This window comes from Homarus americanus, unplaced genomic scaffold, assembly GCF_018991925.1.
Source record: "Homarus americanus isolate GMGI-L3 unplaced genomic scaffold, GMGI_Hamer_2.0 scaffold56333, whole genome shotgun sequence".
Taxonomy (NCBI): Eukaryota; Metazoa; Arthropoda; class Malacostraca; order Decapoda; family Nephropidae; genus Homarus; species Homarus americanus.
The window spans coordinates 12060009-12082862 of record NW_024734940.1 but is presented as its reverse complement, the minus strand read 5'-3'; the positions used below and the strand labels follow the sequence as shown (position 1 = coordinate 12082862).

At 41.1% G+C, this 22854-nt stretch overlaps 3 protein-coding genes across 8 annotated transcripts in view; 2 read left to right on the top strand and 1 right to left on the bottom strand.

The window, feature by feature from the left end:
- The first annotated feature begins 638 nt into the window (after positions 1 to 638).
- On the top strand, positions 639 to 1482 carry LOC121870584 (basic salivary proline-rich protein 1-like). Its single transcript, XM_042372415.1, has 2 exons — positions 639 to 1135; positions 1386 to 1482. Exons 1-2 carry the CDS (start codon positions 639 to 641, stop codon positions 1480 to 1482), a joined length of 594 nt encoding a protein of 197 aa, XP_042228349.1.
- Positions 1483 to 1495: 13 nt separating this feature from the next.
- LOC121870583 (skin secretory protein xP2-like) lies at positions 1496 to 2632 on the top strand. The gene is made up of 2 exons (XM_042372414.1): positions 1496 to 1805; positions 2082 to 2632. Exons 1-2 carry the CDS (start codon positions 1496 to 1498, stop codon positions 2630 to 2632), a joined length of 861 nt encoding a protein of 286 aa, XP_042228348.1.
- Positions 2633 to 7908: 5276 nt separating this feature from the next.
- The window catches only part of LOC121870668 (transcriptional activator protein Pur-beta-like), a 53910-nt gene continuing 38964 nt past the window's right edge, over positions 7909 to 22854 (bottom strand). For 3 of the 6 annotated variants that reach the window (XM_042372590.1, XM_042372585.1, XM_042372588.1), the window contains 5 exons: positions 21740 to 21855; positions 19623 to 19725; positions 18349 to 18488; positions 13390 to 13617; positions 7909 to 13255 (listed from right to left, as the gene is read on the bottom strand). In XM_042372590.1, coding sequence (XP_042228524.1) covers positions 13124 to 13255; positions 13390 to 13617; positions 18349 to 18488; positions 19623 to 19725; positions 21740 to 21817 — 681 coding nt within the window. In that variant the 5' untranslated portion in view covers positions 21818 to 21855 and the 3' untranslated portion in view covers positions 7909 to 13123. The remainder of the gene's footprint in view (positions 13256 to 13389; positions 13618 to 18348; positions 18489 to 19622; positions 19726 to 21739; positions 21856 to 22854) is intronic. The other 3 variants (XM_042372586.1, XM_042372587.1, XM_042372589.1) reach the window with 3 other exon arrangements.

Sequence of the window (22854 nt, the reverse complement as noted above, 5' to 3'; positions counted from 1 at the left end):
TTAAATAACGTTACTTAAAACATATATATATTATTTTTTTTACATCAAATTTACCACAGCTACACCCAGGGTCTTATTTTCTTCATTTTCTCGTGTAAATTATCGTCCCGGACTCCCGGCTGTAAACACAAACGAAAACAATGGCGTCCCATCTCCTCTTGTGTGACCATATTATTATTCATTTATATTGTATACGGTGCATTCAAAAACATGATTTAAAGAATACCGTTTGCACTTTTCATTAATTGTATTGTTTTTGGGGGAAAAGAGGGTAAAAAGTCACACAAAAGATATGAAAAGGTCACACTTGGGAATGCATCTCATTATTATTGCTTTATTTTAATGGTAATTAATGATTCGCGATAAGACGATTCGCCTTGCACTGCAATATTGGAGGACACATTAACGTCGTTATTCGAGGCTTTACTGTACTTCTGGTCAGTCTTGCAGCCACGTATATGCAATGATTTTTTATTAATTAAAAAAAATATGAATGTAGCAGCATAGCAAATGTTGCACACTCAAGGTCAGTGGAGGTATTTTCCTTACATTTTTACTAATATTATTCACTTATTGTACTCAGTGTTCCCACAGTCCCACTCAGGGGTGGCAGCACCCCCAGGGGTGGTGGCGCCAACATGGGCCCACTCAAGGGCGGCGGCGCCCCTAGAGACCCTCCCAGAGGCGGTAGCGACCCCAGGGACGCTCCCAAGGGTGGTGGGTACTCCAAGGTCCCTCCCAGGGTCGGTGACGCTCCCAGGGATGGCAGTGCCTTGAGGGACCCTCCCAGTAGCGCCGGCGCCCCCATGGGCCTTCTTAGCGGCGGCAACGCACCCAAGGGTGGTGGCTCCTCTAGGGACTCTCCCAGTAGCGGTGGCGCCCCCAGGGGCCCAGTCAGGGGCGGCAACGCACCCAGGGGCCCTTCCAGGAGTGGTGGCATTCCCAGGGTCCCAATCAAGGGCGGCAGAGCCCCCAGGAGCCCTCCCTGGGGTGGTGGCGCCACCAGGGCCCACTCGGGGACGGCGGCGTCCCCAGGGACTCCCAGGGACAGCAGCACCCCCTGGGACCTTCCCAGAGACCCTCACAGGGGCGGCGCCCCCCAGGAAACCTACCAAGGGTTCCCAGAGGCCCTAAGGCATGCTTGTTCATTGTGTTATATATATATTACATACTTTCAGCAGTCCCTTACTGTACTATGATTAGTGGACTATTCTTTTAACCCACCAAATTACAGCCAATAGGAGAAGAGAGCAGTCAGTCAACACAACACCACAACTTATGTTTTTCTGTTGGATATTACAGTATTTTCCGTTACCTTCTTCAGAATGCGATGATACTGCAAATGTGATGGGCAGTGTATTTATTTAACGTTGCCACTCCCAAAGTTCTGAATCGCGCAAAAACTACTGCTCCCAGGGGCCCTACAGGTCTGGCGCTCCCACGGGTCCTCCCAGGAACGGCAGCACCCCCAAGGACCCCTAGGGAACCCTGCAAGATGCGGCGCCTCCAGGGACCCTCCCAGTCTTCCAAGGGTGGTGGCGTTCACAAGGTCCTGCTCAGGGGCAGCAGTGACCCCAGTAGCTCTCTCAGGGGCGGTGATGGCCCCAGAAGCCCTATCAGAGTTGATGGCCCTCTCAGGGTCCCTCCCATGAGCGGCGGCGTCACTAGGGACCCTTCCAGAGGTGGTGGCGCCCCCATGGACACTCCCAGGGACAGCAGCGCCCCCAGCGATCATCCCAGGGGTGATGGCATTCCCAGAGTCCACTCAAGAGGTGGCGGCGCCCCCAAGGACCCTACCAGGGAAGGTGGTGCCCCACGGGGCCTTATGGCATGCTCATTCGTTATAACATATATATTACCTATTTCCAGCAGTCCCTTACTGGACTATGATTGGTGGACTATTCTTTTAACCAACCAAATTACAGCCAATAGGAGAAGAGAGCAGTCAGTCAACACAACACCACAACTTATGTTTTCCTGTTGGATATTATTTTCCGTTACCTTCTTCAGAATCCGATGATACTGGAAATGTGATGGGCGGTGTATTTATTTCACGTTGCATCTCCCAAAGTTCTAAATAGCGCAAAAACTGCTGCACCCCAGGGATCCTCTCAGAGGCGGCGCTCCTCCCAGTGACTTACCCAGGGGCGGCGACGCCCACAGAGACCATCCCAGGAGTAGTAGTGTTCCCAGGGTCACACTAAGTGGCAGCAGCACCCACAGGGGTGGTAGCACCACCAGGGCCCCACTCAGAGGTGGCTGCACCCCCAAGGACCCTCAGAGAGGTGGTGACGCCCCCAGAGTCACTCCCAGGGACAGCGGTGCTCCCAGAGACTCGCAAAGACCCTCCCAAGGGCGGCGGCGCCCCCAGGAACCCTACCAGAAGCGGTGGCCCCCCCAGGGACCCTCCCAGGGTTGGCAGATCCCCCAGGGAACCTTCCAGGGCGGTGGCGCCCCAGGGACGGCGGCGCCCCTAGGGACTTTCCCAGAAACGGCAACGTCCCCAGTTACCCTCCCAGGGGCTCTCAAGGAGGCCCTCCAACGGGTGGTGGCCATCCCAGGGCCTTCCCAGGGATGGTGGCATTCCCAGGGTCCCACTCAAGGGCGGCAGCGCCCTCAAAGGTCCTTCTAGGGGTGGTGGCGCCACCATGGGCCCACCCAGGGGTGACGGCACCCCTATGATCCCTCCCAGAGGTGGTGGCACCCCAAGGGACACTACCGGTGGTAGCGGTGTCCCTAGGGACCTTCCAAAGGGCGGCGGCACCTTCGGGGATGGCGAGGCCCCCAGGGACGGCGACGCCCACAAGGACACTCCTAGCGACAGTGGCGCCCCCAGAGACCTTCCCAGAAACTCGCAGAGGAGCCGGCTCCCACAGGGACCCTATGAGGGGCGGCGCTGATTCCAGGAGTGGCGAAGCCCCCAGGGACCATCCCAAGAGTGGTGGCGTTCCCAGGAGTCCACTCAGGAGCGGCAGATACCCAGGGACCCTCCCAGAGGCAGCGGCGCCCCCATGGACACTCCCAGGAACAGCTGCACCCCCAGGGACACTCTCAGGAACCCTCAAAGGGGTGGCGGTGCCCCCAGTGACCTTCCCAGGCAACGTGGCACTTTCAGGGACCCTCCCAGCAGCGGCGGGGCACCCAGGCGCCCACTCAGGAGCGGCAATGCCCCCAGGGTGAATTTCAAAAGTAGTGGTGCCCCCAGGTTATGAGCATTCAAGCACTTGTTCTGGTTCTTCAGGTTGATTAATGTTTTTGTGCTAAATGTTTGCTTTTTGTGTGTTGTTAGTTTTGTGAGGTTAATGTTTGATCTGTTAGTAGGCTGGTCAATATTTGAAGATTAAAAAATTTCCCGCATTTAACCTTACAATGTCTTCTACTGTACAGTACTCCTCAAATAACTGTACAATACATTATTTGTTTGTGCAGTCTCGTTCAAGATTCTTCGAACACTGCTGGGGACAGCTGGCAACTCAAGGCCGTTTGTTTACTATAGTGCGTAATATAATACGAAACAACTAAGCCCAACCAGTAAATTAAGCAACGGGGAACTAAGTAACCAATCACCGATCACGTTTACATTTATTCATATATTTTACGACCTACTATAGTAAACAAACGGCCTCGATTTGCCAGCTGTCTCCAGCAGTGTTCAAAGAACCTTGAACAACTGTACCTGTACCAATGTTGTGGCTCATCATATTCAACTATGCATGAGAAAGAATGTCGTGGTAATGTAGCTACTTCATTAAACATTAGAATTTACTGGAATTAATTATAGTGTTCTGCACTGTATATTATTTGTCAAATTCAGCAATGGAAACAATCATGAAGATAAAAATTACAAGGTCTGTGTGAATAGAGAAGTAAAATAGAATGGGTGACAAAGAATAGGGTACAGTACTATGGGATTAACAGAGAGTACTACAGAACAAAAGGTGATGAGAATGCACTTAAGTTATAAAAGTAACTAGTGTACTGAACGGACCAGGGTAACTGTTTTGTAGAATTTACTACCGAGTGTATTTGAGGAAGAGAAAAGTGGTTTCCAGCAATGAAGGTGCTTAGCAAATGAGATGTTTTAGACCAGAATTAGACAAGTCACAAAGGTTATAAAAAAGAAGAAAAAGTTTATGAACTTAGAGGTTTAGAAAAAAGCTCTTTGTTGCTTGCTCTTTTTGGCAGTGAACAGTGGGGATGTGTGATTTATTTATCATTTCACCACTTATCAGTTTCATAGCGGTTCGGGCAGTTGGTCTATCCAGAGTTAGAACAGTAGGAAACCGGAGTGCCCGGAGGAAAACTGTGATGTTTGGTAGGGTCACACCCTTCTCATGTGTGTCCAGGCCAAGGAGGACTCAAACCCTGGACATATTGGGGAGGAATCCACATGCATTACCACTGTACCACCAACATCCAAAATATAGGGCGGGTTAAGTGTATACTGCAGCTACACCCCAGGAAATAAGGTTTTTTTTTCTTTTCTAACACCAGAATAGTTACTCTGAAATTTTCATTGTGAGTAGTAAGTACAGTATACTAATTCATAGGTGATAAAAATGAGATGGTGGGTGACATGGTAGTGCCCGGAATGAATGGAAATTAGGAAGTGACTGATAAAAATATAAGTTTGGAGAGGATTGATAATAGGGAATTTTTTTTTTAAAGAATGCACAAGAACAAAGGTGATGTGCTGAAAATAATCAATAAGAGCTAGCTTAAATGGAGCAGAATAAGATAATAAAAAAATCTAGCGAGGTAAAGTCAGGAATAAAAATCCATCTCTTAGTCGTGTTTCCTTCACGACCATCTGTCAACTATGTACAGTGTTCATATTTAAACATAGGCAGTTGAAGAGAATGACATAATAAGACTTAAACACTAAAAAACAGGGGGCTCTGTTCAGAGCTAAGAGGGCAGCTGGGTGTTGAGAGTATTGGCAAAGTGAAGCCAGGTCGAGATACTTGGTCATGTGGAGAGAATGGATGAGGCCAATTGGATCAAGAGGTGTAGGAACCTAAATGTGGAGAGCCAGGGGTAGACAAAGAATGACAGGGAAGAGGTAAGAAATTAAATTCGAGTAAGGAACCTGCAAGACCCCGTTCACCATGGAGAGCTGCTCTCGGGTAACTACGATTAACCTACACAAGTGTGGAAATTGGGTCATAAAACAATGATGATGAAAGTCCAGAGAACACATTATCGAGTGATTTTGATATGTACAGGTAATTCTAATTGCAATGTTGTAATATTTACAAATTCCTTACCTTTCTTGCTGAAGGAATACAAAAACAGTTCAGTAAAGTGCTTAAAATACAACAATATGCATTATAAAGAACCTCCGTCAAATATGAAGGTAATCCAAAATCCTGAGGGATTCCAAGTTTAACATGTGATTGAGTACACATCTTTTTGCCTGCTCTTCTGTTTTGTGTGGGACATCTTGGTCATCCACATACTGTACTGTAGTTAATATTTTGGCCCACGAGTCTTTTGTAAACATCAGATTTTGCTCCACTTTGAATCCTCAAGTGTGTTAAATGCTGAGGCTGTACTATTTTTTCCCCTACAAAAGATTTCTACAGGATTCCCCCTTCTCTACACTTGACACATTTCAGTGTAAGTGTATTTGTCAGCATTAACTACCTTGCTAATCCATACTAACAGTTCAGGTATACTGTTCTGCAGCAACCCTCCTTATTCTCACATACCAAGTGTGAAACAGGGTACCTGGTATATCAAGCATGGTGTTGTAGTAACTCCCACCTACCTTTTCCCATATCAAGACTCTTGATCCATTCCAGGACTCCTACAGTTCTTATCCATTTCATTAGTGTCTAGCTGTTCTTCAGCCCTCTAATTTCTGTGGGTCTTTTTCTTGTGCATTTAAACAGGAAGACGGTATAACACTGTAACTGAAATAAATCACAGTTGAAATTTTTGCCAGTGTTCTGCAGCTATGTTTACACTACAGTACTGTTTGATGGTCTTCCACACTTTTTGTAACTCATTACCCCTCACTATGGGGAATGCCACTTTTAATATTTTTGTCAATTTTATTCAGCTCAAAAGGCAACCCAGTACACAAGGGGTTAACTCGTACTTTCTGTGAATATTAATTTATCTTCCTTTGTGGCTGCAATTTTTCCCAGTTCCCTTTCTTGTTTGGCTTGTACAGTCAATCAAAAAAAATATCATTGCAAAATTGAGTTAGACAATATGACAAAGGACGAAGGATCAAGGCAACAGGAGTAGCAGTGTTCATTCTGAGACACCCCTTCCCCAAGTACCCAGTTTTTTGATCAACTGTACATGTGTGCTGAGAGCCTTTATTATTTCCAAATACAGTAATTCTTATTTTTCAAGTATAAGCATGTGGTTTGTACTTCTTAAGTATTGCCAAATCAACATGAAGACTTCTTCTCTTAGGTGCTTTAAGTGATGCCATATATTCAGCATTTTATGGATAGTATATATAGTCAATAGCATGAATATTAAGTAAACTTTAGTAAATGACCATACCCCCATGTCTCAGGAAGAAGACATTAACAACACAGAGAAAAAAAACATTACTGTTGTACTGTAATGAGTTTATAAAGTTCATGACATCTGCATGGAATAGTTCAATGATACTATAGTGATTTACATCATCATTACCCAATATGTATTTTGTTTACATTTTTATACTGACTACTGCACTGTAATGAACATGACATGGCTGAATTTGAAAAAAGATATTTAACCTTGATATTTGACATTTATTTAGGCCTGCAAGTTATACCTTTCTAATAGTACCATAGATGAGGAACAACAATAGCTGAGCACATGACAATAATACATGTCAAGAATGTTGTAATTTTTACCATTGTTAACAAAAGGTCTTCATTAAATTGAAGGAATATATTTCTAGATGTAAGTTATCCAAACACCATGAAATATTCCGAGTCAAGTTTTTATTGACCAAGTTTGCTCTCAGATCCACCACACATGAATCCTCGCCTCTTCCTTCACACAAAATATGGCCATTATTTACAAACAACACAATTTAAACTGCACAGAACATTTCAAGACCTTTGGTTTGATTATTAATAGGAATTCATACCTTCAGTTTCATATAAATTTTCCTTGACAACAGTAAAACTTAACAGTTCATGGCACGTACCCATAAATCATCCTGCGTGGTCATCACAACTATGCAACATCAGCTAGGTGGTGTGCAACTGGAAATTGGTCTATCTATTATAAGTAATTGAGAAGCAGGTATGGCTTAGTTACTCCTTCCCCATAAAGGGTGTGTTTCTGCCCAGTATGTTTTCACAACAGCTGAGGAGTTCCTTCTAATGTTACTTTTGTTCTTGTGATAATTTGTGTATGATCTGAAATGCCAGGCAAAGATTTTCTTGTGTTCATCCTCACAAAATAATTAATATGCCACAAGGAACAGAATCAGAGTTGAAATTTAAAGGTGAACTAATATAATTTGAACAGTTGATGAAGGCATTATCAAGGTGAAGTTAGTTAGCAAGATGCAAAGTTAAGTTTTATCCCCTCATGACAGTCAGTACTGTAGTTTTGACAAATATACACATACATACACACATACCTCAGCATTGTAAATTATAACTGCAGTTGCAATAGTATTTTTTCCATTATCCAAATGACTGTAATTTTCAAAACACATCTAAGTTGTTCTGATGTATAACTCTGGATCATAAATTATCACCGATTCTCCTTGCAGTCACACTAACACAAAGATTTAGTGCTCACTCGGTTTCTATCAGTTGTATAGTCTCAAGGTTCCTTTTCACTCTCATCCATGCACAAATTCAAAAAAATTCTAATGACCCATACCCCATCCATGAACAAGTTGACAATATTTTTAATTACCAATGGTGGACAAAAAACAAATTTTAGTCTGTAATGGCTTCACTCCCAATTTTAATGCAGACAGTATGTCTATACACACACAAATGAAGGTTATGAAGTTTAAAAAAATCAACATGCCAGATCACAGTTTAAAAGGACATGGCATTTGATTGTTGTTTACTCACACAGCTAGGTCTTGTGTACAGAGGACACTACTTTTAACATCCTTACCATACCAAACTGCTTTAGAATATTATTTCCAAATCTTGATGTAAGTACTCTGAAGTTATTGCAGTTAGGGTAATTTGTTTAATAATATTCAATGGAATATACAAAACCTTTTAAATTTTGTATCAAAATACATGCAAATACTGGTCAGTTACATAACTGGCCACACTTCACTGTGGCTTGCAAAGGGGAAGTAGTATAAGTGGAATACACGTTCTCACACTTTCACACACATTCTCTCTCTCTTTAATACAAGGAATTGGATTGGAAAAAGTTAATTACAGTCCAGTAATAACCTTCACTTTCCTTCTTCTTACTTTATTAAAATGAATTTTCAAACAAAACAACATAACCAAAATATAAGAGGAGCATAGAATTCTAAACAATGTACGTACGTCTTTAACCGATTCTTTGACACCACTACTGCCTCTTTACTTATGGTTGTGACAGTCTCAGAGTCAGTGAAAAGGGTAATCAAAACCAAATTCTACAATCAAAGCCTATGTATTGCCAAGTCCTGACTGACAAACAAAGCACCAATTGTTGTTTGGTACACAACTTCCAACAACCTCTTGCAATGAAGAAGACCACTCGTGCATGTGTGAATGTTTTGACCTTTATAGTAAGAAAAATAAATAAAATAAAATTTTCTTTTATAAAAACATTTAAAAAATGAGTGAGGAGAGAAATTGTCGTTTTTCTCCACACCTCCTGTTGAGTCTGCATCCACCCTTGTTTGGGAGTCATCCAGTGTGCCTGCTATCACAACTTTTAAAACATCTACACGACATATGGATTTGGATTAATGAAATTCAAGATCCATATTTTGGAAAAGTTGAGTTTCTTATGATGAACTTGGTCACATATGCAGGTCATTTCTCTCATTTTCTTTAAGGTTTGTTGAATGTTTGAATGACAATTATAATCAAAGTAAAATTCATGAATTTATATTTCAATCAAAAAGAATTCATTTAGTATTTACAATATCATTGGCATAAAAAATTAAAAGCAAACTTCGCTTGGCAGTTACTTGTGATAATCACACAATTGCCATTTAACCAATTTTTTTTTTGTATATCAAGAGTTTTTGGAATATCATGTACTTTTAGCAATTTTGCTGTACTGTACTGTACCTGAACTGTACAGTAGTATCAAGAAATAGTTGAACATTGTGACAAAGCTTGTCAAGACACACAGGACATGATAGTAGTACAAGAACACAAGAAGATCCACTTTTGATCGTCTTTTTATTTCTTGCCAAAAAAGATGGGATTCAAGTGAGACTAATACATATCCATTGGGTCATTAATTATAACAGAGCAAGACTTGAAGCAATTCAGAATCAATGTATTATCGCTGAGGGACAAATAAAAAAGCTCATAAAAATCAAAGGAGAGAATAGCTGCTCCTAACAAAAAAGATTAAATATTTTTTTCTGAAAACTAAATTGCCTTTTTTCTTGCTTAAACCAGGCACATCAAGCAACAAATTTCCTCAAATCCCATCAAAACTGGGCAAAAAATTCCCCAAAATCAAGAAAAAAATATATATATATAAATAAATAAAAAAAAAATAAAAAATAAGAATAATATTCTTTCCTCCTCTAGACTCCACTCACACAGAGCCAACACCCTGGACTGTTTATACTTCTTCAATTCCATCACCATGATACGACAAAAAATGGCAGTGAATTGGCTTGAAAACACAAACAATGAAGGCTTCTATTCATCACTGTTTGGTAACACAGATTGAAGTATCCTACTCGGGGATGGTCAACATGGAGCAACAGACATGGACACACAAATACATACGGAAATGCTTGCCTGCATCAGTAGCTTGAGGCTCCCACTCATTCTCCACCTAGTAAGACATCCTTGGACTGATCAGGCACCCACTTACCTCCTCCATTCACCATTAATGGTGCTGGCTCAAGATGTAAATAGTCCCTCTCCTCAATGCCCACCATAAACATTGGTCTACTAGTGTCTGAATGGTTAGGGACACCAAATTACTGAATGCTAAGCATGTTCCATGCTGGGTTTACATTCCACACCTTTCTATTTTTCCACAATCTGCCAATAAACGTCCAAACCACTTTTTTTTTTCTACAAATTTTCAGTATAGAAAATTCCATTACATACAGCACACCGAAAACTGATAAGAAATTTTGCCTTAAAGTCATGAAAGTTGCTACACCAAGCTCACACTACCCATGAGGGTATGCTTGGTAGAAGGGCGCCTACAAGCCTGGCCAGGACACAGATGCTGGCTAACAGCTACACCTGCCTCATGTCAGCACACAATGTCACCCATTGCTGCATTTTTCTTGCACTAAAACATATCAACAAACTGACATACATATGTATTCCTCATACATAATTACAAGTTGAATTAATAAACAAATGTGACTAAAGATACAAATGTTTCCAATTTGTTAAAGAAATTATCTTTTTAAAACTGCCAAATGTTTGTTGATGTAACCTGGCAGTTGATCAGCAACATGGAGGGAAACAGGCACAATACTCAGATGGGAAAAACCATTGTCACCAATTAATGAAAAATTTAAATCTAATATTAAAACAAAAACAACTTGTGTACCTCTGTCTGCCAGACAGAGGTCCAATGCCATCAGCCAGCACTGGGCCACCAAGACACAAGCCAGAGCCACTGTGCACTCCTTAGATTGGTCTGCACTACAGTTTACCTCATGCCCTCCTTACTTCTACACACTTTGTATAAAAAACAATGCTTCTGAGTACTCTAATACACAAACCTATCAACTACACATCCTTTATCCAACAAAAATCATGAAATACAGATAACATGATACCTCTGGAAACAAAATAATAAGCACACACGCACAGGAGACTGCAGACCAGTCTAGGATGCTCATGAAAAATCAGCAAAAAAGAAAATGTATGGGGCAAAAATCCCCAGGACTGATTGTATATACAGGTGGAACAGAAACATGGTGGTGAGGATGAGTGATCAGGCCTGGTCTGGGGATCACACATTATTACCAGCTCAATACACATGGCCAACACCCTACCAAACAGTTTTTACAGTTTTATGTAGAAAGTGATCATTCATATAAATAACATGATTAGTTACATAAATCTTTTCACAAAAAAACTCTCAGTATCAATTATAGATGTATGTAAACTCCCATTTCTTCCTACTCTGTTACTATTAAAGCTGTGTCAATCATTCTTGCATGTCTTCCTGTCGTGCTTCCTCCAAATGCACCAACAAATATGCCTTTCCACGGTCCACAAGATAAGCCTTGATATGAAGGATTGAGGGGGAGTTTGAATTTGTTGTCCAACACTTATGTTTCATGAAGCGTATGGTCCACCACTGACGTCCCAAACTCTGCACTTAGGAGAAGCATGACAAGATTCTACAGCAAGATAATTCACATACTAATTAAGTCTCTATCTATAGCAAATCATTTTACAAAGTAAGTAAACAAAGTGTGATGTGTCCTGACTTGAGGTTTCAGTCTTCGTAGATGGGGAAAGTCGGTGAATTTTGATGGTGCCGAGCCACAGCCCCGAGCACTGTCCTACCTGGCCTATTGGTCCACTGGCAGTACCAGCAGAAGCTAACAGTGAAGGCATCATGAACCATATCAATGGCCAGCACCATTCCTGACCACAGTAGTCAAGTCTTTATGTTGTTCATGTTATCTCTTTCCAAAAGCTTGTCATTTATTTTTCAAGTTTATAAGGAACAAGAGGACAGGTCCTGAGGCTCTGCTGATGGCACTGGTGGCGAGTTGGGTGGGAGCCCATGGAGGCTTGAGGGCAGTCCAGCAAGGCAGGCAGGCAGCAGGGGGACAGGACGGTACTCTGCCACTTTACTTGGGCACCATGACGCTATAAATGAGTATCAAGTACAGTCCGTATCTGGCTTCAGTGTCTATCTGCCGGCAATCTTTGCGTGACTCGTTGACGACACACAAACCGTACTGTCCCCACTCCTTGAAACTAGCTCCATGGTTCTTGTTCTTGCTCCTGCTGGTACATCATCTGCTGCTAGGTTGGGTAGTGGCAATGAAAGACAACATGACAACTGGTGGCAGTGGCTGGTGAGGTCAGTCCGCATCGGGACGGCGGCACATGACTGCTGCCCACCACCCACGCACCCGTCATAACCCTCCACACATCCACATTGAGTTTATGTGATTCCTGTTGTTTCCATATTGCTGTTTACTTGATCTGATGAGATTAACCAAACTTTGCAGGCAGTTTATGCAGAGGGTGCATGGTGGGTGTGTGGGCTGGGCAGCAGTGCACCACTCCAAGGCTCAACTCCACCACACTGCGTAATGGGCACCGGCCTAGTGTGGCCTCACACAATAGTAACAACAGTTCTATCAGTTACCGTGACTTTCTCAACAATAATTGTTTATATAACCTGCTGTGAGCCATGTTTATGTTGGGTCCTATACAGGTTCTCTATATTGAGTTCACCGAGCTTTCTATTCAACGATTCACTCACGGCTGCGTGATACATCTATCACAGTGAGTTCTTTAAATAAATGCTACACACACAGGCAACAGCCAGTTATCATACATCCCACATCAGCAAGTTACAATGCCGCCAATGACAGTAAGTCTTCTAGAATTATGTGTATCACTTACATTTATTTGTCTATAAATCCATTTTTCTATATCTCTGGAAGTCTACCAAGGACATTTGCTTTCCTTCAGCAAACAGAAGCATCAGATTTCCTGTTCTCACTGGTATCTGTAATTGGTTCATAAGCTATACAATAAACGACTCTGGTTATAGACTTCTCTTTACACTTTATACAAGAGTAGACTGGGAGTAGATTGGCAGTTTGTGGTGGGAATGGCAGCCAACACATGGGCTGGAGTAACAACAGGTCCTCCTGAGGGTAGGTGGCAACAGTAGGGTCTCTCAGCACTTGTGTGACCACTTACTGGCTGCCACAACACGTCACCATCCCCACACGTGCCTGTCACCAGTCAATCCTTTAGCATACCTAACACTGCCACGCAACTCATTTATTACTCTCACTAGGGCCCTTCTCTCCACCGTCCTTCATTTTGTCTACATAATCAGCAAATATGTCCCGAAACCGTGACCATGATTTTTCTGGGATGGTAATGGCTGTCCTGAAGTTAGTCTTAACCTGCAAGTAAACACGAGTGGAATTATTCGTCTAACACAGAGTGAGCGAGCGGCATATCAACAACTGTACACACATACACACGTATAAAAGAGCAATAAAACAGAACTTAAAAAGAGAATAATTGGTTTTCATACCTCAGATATACGCATATATATTCCTCGGTTATTCTGGCCTATGTCAAAATAAAAATTCTTGTTTTCTACTCGCATATGTCGTCCTTCGGGTAGCTCTCCCTTGTAGCCACCATCGTCTGTACCAAATTCATCAAGAAGCTCCTGGAGGGCATCCCGAAATTCTATCATTCCTTGGGCTGGGATAGCGATCTGACACCGAGGCCCACCCCTTGCTATTGTTTGTGATACCTGCAAGTTTTAAAGGTACTCATTAGGATACATCTTAAGCACAAAATTAGACATAACAATAGCCATAATATCATTCTATCGTTGTGTATACTGTATTTTAAATAGTTTAAACTTGTATTGAAATGTGTACTAAAATTAAGAAAACTTAGAAGTGGAGCAGAAATAAATATACGTATATATATATATATATATATATATATATATATATATATATATATATATATATATATATATATATATATATATATATATATATATATATATATATATATATATATATATATATATATATCTTGATAAAATCACACGGGAAAATGGAAACAACGGAGCACCTTAGCTTTCGTCTTTGTTCAAGACATCTTCAGAGGCTGTTACTTTCAATTTATCAAGAGATGCAATCATGGCCAATGTATGTATTATTCCTTTACATAAATATGTAAAAGCTCTGGCTACCTGTATTGATGGCTCATATTGTAAAGGTCTTTTGTATTTATTTGTTATTTTTCATTATTGAAATTTTGTAACCATCAAAATTTTGGTTCAAGCAGTAACAAGTGAATGTGGGTTCATTAAGCAGACAACTAGAGGGACTGAGTGTATGTTGTGCCCTTAATACAGGAGACAAGAGCCTGCTGCTCCTCCCTATTAACACGTTGTATTCTCTAAGTATACTGTAGACTCCTTAGATGCAGCACAGATTAATATGTTTTCTTAAAATATATTGTATAGTAATGGTACAGTAGTGTGCTTCAATACCACGTAAATCTTATGTACAATGGGGGAGGCAGCTTGTACCAAGAATGTGCGACATGATAACGTTACCTTTGCAAGTACAGTACAGTAGAGTACTGTACATGCAAGGGGAATAACAGTTGTAACATGTAATTAAAATTATCAAAATCAAGGAGCATAACTTACAGAGACATGATAAAACAAGCTTAGGATAATTAGGACTCCTGAGAATGACACACCAGCCCAATGATCTATAGTGTAGTGTGAATGAGGGAGAGAATGTTTGGCACATCATCATTCAGTGCTACAGTATGAATCAAGGTGAGGACAAAATTTTTCCCTTTCTTAATACAGTACTGCCAGGGATGGCTAAAACACTCTTCATTAATTCCTATACTACTGTACTGTATTAACTATATATACATTTACAAAAATATATGCTTAAAATATTTAAAAAATACACTTATAACTCAAGAAAGGTGCAGTGTAAACTTAAGTGATAATATTAGAAACTGAAACTCATTATTTTCCATCAGTAAACATTTATGACAATTCCTATTTCTTGCAGCCATAACTCACACAAGTTTTTCATCAGTGAGCCAACCATTGATATGGGAAGATCTTCAAGGATTAATTTTATCAATTAAGTAAAAGTGGCCAAAAGTTTCTACTTCTCTAACACATGTACTGGAGATGACCGACCCTCATTGTGATACGTTTTTGACCAAAACCCGTCCCACGTGATCCAAGCATGTATGTGTTACACTTCATCCAAGAACTGAGGAAACTTCTTACAAGTTGTATTATGTCATCTCCAACTTTTGCTCTTAAATGCTAAAATATTTTCCATCTTACTGAAAAAACATTTCACAACACTTTACAAAAGGACATTTGCCTCTGAACTTGTATCAAACTTATCTTTTGGATGACAGTGTGCCGAGGTAAATGGAGTGACTATTACTGTTGACTTTTACACTCTTTTAATCCTTCACTATGGGGATGCCACTTTTAATATGGTATTTGGCCAAAGCCAGACAATTTTATTCGGCTCAAAGGAGAACCTGTACACAAGGGGTTAAGTTCAATTATGGGGAAAATTTTATAATGCCCAACCTGCTCCAAGGCACAGTATGTACAATATATACTGTAGTACCGTGTATGTGACAAATCGCTATATAAATAAATACTGTAAATTTTCGCTGGCAATATATCATAAGAGATGGTCACCCAGTATTGTTAAAATCTCAGATTATATCCTTCTTATTTAGGACGATGCAATTCTGAAACCAACAGACCTGAAGCAAGTACTATGTGAGAAGAGTAACCTATCATTAAGACTCCAGGCTCTCGATATATTGTTCCACTCCTGCAGCATCACCCACTGCCACAACCTGAACACTAACTAAACTAACACCAACTACGGTACACCCATCTCTTCATTGGTCTACATACTCAAGTGTACAACATAACTCTTCACAACTACCCTACCTTCTACATGTCCTCACCATATCACTAGCAACTCTCCTATAACACTGTCTCTATCTCATTTTGGACCCTGTTGACGGAGCTCAGAAGTCTCACAGAACAGATGGAACAAGAACTCCTGTTTGCAGGCTTCACCAAGACCTGTATGGCTGCATTACCCTAAACCTTCTGACAAAAATAAGAATATAAATATATGTTGGCTACACTACAGTGGTCCATAAACAGCAAAATATTGTTACTCCACATTAGTTACACAAAATTAAAATATTTAAATCATATATTCTGACCGTGGCTTGAGCAACTGTTAGAAGGGCTGTCACCCAAGAACTTTTTAACAGACCATGTAGTTTGTTGCATACAGTACCCTGGCTTGACATATTTATTGGCATTAACAATCTTGAAAGAACCACAGCAATTTTTAAAAGGCAGACAGACCCATGTCACCCTAAACCACCACCTGCTTGTAGGGCTGTCTTGGGTAATCATCCTCCAAGATTTTGTTTGGTGAAGCCATTTTCCACGCTTGTGTGGGCTAGCCGTGTTACTTGGTGGCAACTCTCAAAGCCGTCCGGTCACATGCCTCTCTCATTTAGTTCTTAATTCTTCATGCGATTTTTTACTCTCTCTCTCCCCATGTCATTCTTGGCCTACACCTGCCTCACCCCCCGCCCCACACACACACACACATTTAGACTCTCTTGACCCAATTGGACTCCTCCATTCTCTCCACATGACCAAACCATCTCGGCCTATCTCTATGCAAATTTTGCCAATACTCTCAATACCCAGCTGCCCTCTTGGCTCTGAACACAGATTCTCATCTTTCATCATCACATCATATTCAGACACCAAAAATTTAGGTTTAGGAACTTTAATCCGTGACCCACATGTTGGTGGGCACCTTCCTCTCCCTTGTGGTGTTGTATTGGTCCCAGAGCAACTCAAGTTCACTAGTGTATGGAAATTCAGGTTTTGGTCCAGAAATCAAAATTCCAATTTTAACAACTATGTCCTTAGAACTTCAATTCAATAAAGACCTTCATCTCCCCTGGCGTATGAAACTATACAGTATAAAGTGGAGTAGTGAATGGAAGTTGAGGTTACAATTTAAGTAACAACCTTTAATAATGACCCTTCGAGCCTGAAGTCAACATACCTGAGGCAAGGTACTGTGCTGTATGCCTATGTTATGTATTATTGATCTGTTCAAACTTTTTTTAATACAGTTTAGTTATCAACATGCCATTATATAATAAATTCTGTGCGGGAATATAACCAGGCAGCCATGATCTCATACTGTTGGCAACAAACAGAATGATATCCTTCATCCTCTCCCTTGTAACACTTGTCAACAGTAAATACATCTAATAACTTGATTATCGTTCAGATAGAGGTTATGTTCCTTCCTACTGGCAGTCATAAAACAAGTGTTACAATCATGGACGACTCCAGCCACATAATCTTACCGCTACTGTGGTGGTGATGAGGTGGGGGGATTAATGGGAAGAGTAGCTGTTTCTTATTAATCTGTATGACTGACTATAGGGCTCCAGCAGCAAACTGGCCATGTTTACTTTGCAATAACAATTGACTAAATGCTGCAGGCAACATCACTTGTTTTCACCATATGGCAATGTCTTATCACATGTGAGTTTCAGCGGTCTTTGGGCTGTGGATGAAGTAGGAAATGGGGACTAGTGGTACAGTCAGGAAGAGATGGGGACAAGGAATGAATCAAAGAGGGGGATGATCAAGGCAGGGAGGACTAGAGGTAGGTCTGTGAGAGAGAGAGAGAGAGGGGGAAATGTTAAGGGGGAGATGTAGGGGATGATCAGGGAGGGAAGGCTCGAGTCTTTGAGCCATAAGGTTAAGATCATAGGAAGACTTATAAGACTTTCTTAAATCTAATCCGATTTTTTTTTTATAAAAAATCCCATGAGACGAATAATCCTACCATACATGTTGTCTTTATACAGAGGAAGGACAAACGCCTTTCTCTCATCTGCTGCACAACAATGCCATATAAAAGTGTCTGTCTCTCTCGCATTATACCTGACTTTCATCTCATTAGGCATGCCGCTTCATTTTGGGCGGGAACAAACTTTTGTCACCGACTGTACTTAATCTAACCTATACACTTAACGAAAGTATGAAACTTAACCTAACCTATATACAACAAAAGCATAATACCAATCTATACACAATGGGAGCATAATACCTAACTTATACACACAACAAAGCATAATACTGTACATAATCCTTCAATTGAATGGAAGACAATGAGACACAGTAGCAGGAAGGCATCAAAGTTATTAGTTCTTTTAATCAATCCCAACACAAGTAATACAGGCGTCCGTATGGAACAACCACCGGTACTTTACACAAACAAACAACTCCTACATTATTTCATGAACTTTGGAGATATAACCCATAAAAACCTTCAGTATATTACTTGACCCAAGCATGACCTTCCTGCCACCAGCAACTACACCTCACAACACATTAAAAACATACCAAACTCACCCTAAGGAAGCGCCCTCTTGAGTTCTCTTTGAGGTCTAGGTAGTACCGTCTGTTGTCTTTCACCATCGTCTCTGACTTGAGTTTACCATCTTCCGGTAACGTGTCGGGATTTGGCGGACCTGACCGAGGTACTAGACAATTAGAAAATGTTTTAAGGTAGCAACAAATCATGACTACAGTATACTGCTACAACACTATTAAGAAATGTTCACTATTCTGATACAGTATTTCATCTTAATCCAAGATGGCAGCAACAACCTGAATCACTTAAAACATCTGGCTGTAAAACTTAACATAATAAAGTGAGTCTATCCTTAGGGTGGATAAGGGGTGATGTTACCATTATATGACACACACACAATACCAAGATTATGAGAGACATTGTAGCCATAATCTGCTCACTCAAACTATGCACCTGAGGCCTAGGGTCAGTTTGTAACAAGGCTGGCAGCTGTTGGACACCCGACAAATCACTGAGAGTTATTTAGTATCTAATGTATCATATTTATATTCTGATATATTAAGGGATATTAACTTTCCTGCGCTGGAGAAACAAAAAATAGTTTATAAAATGCTCTGGTAACAAATTGAAAAAAAAAGAAGAAAAAATAAGAAAAATATAACAAAATTTCATCAATATCTTCTGCCATGCTGCATGACATCACACACACTGAGGAGTTGTTCAACTCACTAAACTTGTGCATCATGTTGGTGTTCTCTCTATGATACTTTTACTACTAGTGCAATTCACAAGCTTAGTTTCGACTCCCCAAGTGCGTAAATTATCACAGATCAACACAAAAAATTTAATATCCTTTAAAATATAAGAATATAAATATGATAGATTAGATATCAAACAACTGTTCCGACTCTTCCTGTGTCTGTCAATCACCTGCCTTGTTACTAACTGACCCGAGGCCTTAGTTACAAAGTTTGAGCTAACAAACTATAAATTATGACACACATCCAAACTCTTTCTGTGTTATAAAATACACAACAATTTGAAACAACTAATTTTCCTGGATGTGTTAAAAAAAGGAGACTTGATGATACACTGTACAACTATGTGTTAAAAGTTGTACAGTGATTCACACAACAGACTGTGATACTGTGTACAATAAGGATGTGGAGGTTGTTCAGGAGGCTGGAGGAAGGAGAGTAATAAACTAAGCATTATGGGACAAGGAGGCATTAAAAATCTGTAATACAGTGTCTAGTTGTTCTGTGGATCACAAAGGTTGATGCTGAAGCTGTGAAACACTTACCAAGATTAGCATAAAAGTCACTAAATAGAGATAGGTGATCTCTAAATTCCGCTGCTGTAGAGAGGGCAAGGAACACTTGGTTTCTTCTGCCGTCAGCACCAATCTGTGGACAAACAATAACACTGTAGTACTGTATATCACCATACACATTACACGACTCATTCTCATCATTTGAAAATGTTATAATGTATATTTTGTGTATTGCAATCTCTTTTTTCACCTCTAAGTAAACTTTTTGGACAGATTTAAAAAATTCATTGGTATTAACTGAATACCTGTACTGTACAGTACATGTATAATATAATGTAATTGTTTCTTAATTCTACTAACTTTAGTCATGCCATAGTGATGATGAACGGATAAGTAAACCAGCAGCTGCAGTTTGGTGGGATAAAGATTAGTCAAACTCCCGAACTAAAGGAGTTGGTGGACTAGTTATATACAGTACCAGTTTAATGCATTGAGTTGGAAAATAGATTACTGTAGTTAAAATCTTTCTTTGGGAAAATCCGAGTCATTCTCCCTAATAGGAGAAGCAACAATAATACCTTCATTAATATTCTGGTACAGTGGTTGGTAAGCAAGTACCTGTACAGTGTGTTGTGACCTCTGTATTGTACTGGTGGGACAAACCTGCACAACAATATTACCAGAATAGTAAAAGAGGTCGATTCCTTTGGGTGAGGGAGGGGGGGGGGGGCCACTGATTAAACTCTTGACTATTGATGAAAATCTTTATACAGTATTGATATGCCAAAAAGTTTAGCAACAAATATTTTAGGCAGTTCAGTACAGCGATGTTGCCCTGAGGAGCTGTAGGGCAACACTGGTGTGAACAGAGAGAGTGCTGGACGAACACTGAAAGGTTACCCAAAGACCTTGTTAAAATATGTACCGATGCAACATTACGTTCAGGAATCTTCAGCTACGACCTTGAAGTATACTGAACTATATCAAGCCATTACATGCTACAATACAATGGTAATGAAACAGTATGGTAAGTAAACAAAACATCTGACTGAGGACTAATGTTGGTTATACAGTACAGGAGTGTTGGTACGGTGTTTTATCAAACTAATGGTAATGTTTGTTCAATGATCTCTTGTAAGACGTGTGATCACAGCTCTCTTGTCAGTGTTAATCATTCTGTATCTGAGTCAGTTAGGCACCACACTTTTCTCACTCATTTATGTGTCTTCCTCTGTTATCCTGTACTTTCAATGACATCCAAGTGGTGAGTGTAGTGGGCCGGAGAGGCAGAACAGTACACTTACCAGTCTACAGAAGTTGAAATTCTACATAAATTAGATAAAATAAAGTTGCAAAACCTAAAGTAGTGGTGTGGGGTTGGTACCATGGCCATATACTGTACTACATCAAGAAGCAACATTAGAGGCTGTTGAAGCTTTATCAATCAGATCATTCGCTTTACCATAAGAGATGATGGTACTACCAGCCCACCACACATATAATCATTACATCTATAAAGAATCTAGCTCAATGTGGCCTAGCCTCTGTGTTATTGTTTATCAGTTGTACGCCGAGACCTCTACTTAACGGACCTTTATGGAGAGAGAAGTCCGTTATAAGAAGGTTTTACTGTATACTTCTTTGTTTTCGTTCCATACTCAACCTACATCCATCCATTTATCATCATCTCGATTCCAAACTCAATCTTTCACCCTTTGACGTCTGAAGGTTGAAGTCATCAATTTCAGAGGGTTAAATCATTGTCATCAAAGGGTCAAATTATTGTCAAAGGGCTAAATTATCGTCGTCAAAAGGGTTAAATCAATGATGTCAAAGGATTAATTATTATCAAAGGGTTAAATCATAGTCCTTAAAGGGTTAAATCATCATCAAAGGGTCGAATTACTGTCAAAGGGTTAAATCATTGTCGTCAAAGGGTCAAATTATTGTCAAAGGGTTAAATCATAATCAAAGGGTTAAATCATCGTCGTCAATGGGCTAAAGCATCAACAAAGGGTTAAATCATCGTTGTCAAAGGGTCAAAATATTGTCGAAGGGTTAAGTCGTCATCAAAGGGTTAAGTCGTCATCGTCATCAAAGGGTTAAGCCATAATCAGTACTGTACAAGAAGCCACCACAGTACTCACCTCCGCCACCTTCATGAACCGGCCGCGTCTGTTCTGTTTTACATCTATGTAGAACCGCTTACTCTGGATCTGAAGCATCTTCGTGGCTAGCTCCTGCTCCCCCACCTGTTGTTGCCCTGTTGACCAGAGAAAGAAAACAAAGTTATTAAAGTTGTAAAGTAAATATTTCATAGTTAACTGCCCTGTACATAAAATAAAGGTTTAATAAGCCTCTTAACATTACCTTAATACCTCACCTCTTAACACTGACACACCTGCACCTCTTAAGTTATTATCACACTAATGAAACTAATATTACTAATATAATGACCTCACTGGGAAGAACGCCTTGTGTGGATAATTACCAGGCAGCATCCCACAATAATTACTCCCACCCACAACACAACTATCATCACTTACCTCCCTCACAACATCTTGCTCAGGCCACAAACCAACACAACAGAATTAATAAAAGTCACGTGTGTTTCTGTCATATTCCGTAACTTGTACTACAACCACACGTGACATATCCACAGAAAATGACGCTCGGATATAGACAGTATTAACATGTATATACCAAAGATTAACTTCTCACAGGACACACACACACACGAGTAACACTCGTGAGGGCAAGAAAAAAAAAACGCAAGTGTCGTGGAAGAACAGGATGGTTATAGGAAGGTAGAGTGTGTGTGTGTGGGGGGGAGTGAGGGTGTGTGTGGGGGGTGAGGGTGTGTGTGGGGGGTGAGGGGTGTGTGTGTGTGTGTGTGTGGGGGGGTGGGGTGTGTGGGGGTGAGGGGTGTGTGTGGGGGGTGGGGTGTGTGTGGGGGGAGTGAGGGTGTGTGTGTGTGTGTGGGGAGTGAGGGGAGTGTGTGTGTGGGGGGTGAGGGGTGTGTGTGTGTGTGTGGGGGGGGTGGGGGTGTGTGTGTGGGGGGGGTGGGGTGTGTGTGTGGGGGTGGGGTGTGTGTGGGGGGTGAGGTGTGTGTGGGGTGTGTGTGGGGTGTGAGGGTGTGTGTGTGTGTGGGGGGTGGGTGTGTGTGTGTGGGGGGAGTGGGTGTGTGTGGGGGTGTGTGTGTGAGGGTTGGTGAATGAGGTGTGAGGGTTGGTGAATGAGGTGTGTGTGTGTGTGTGTGCGC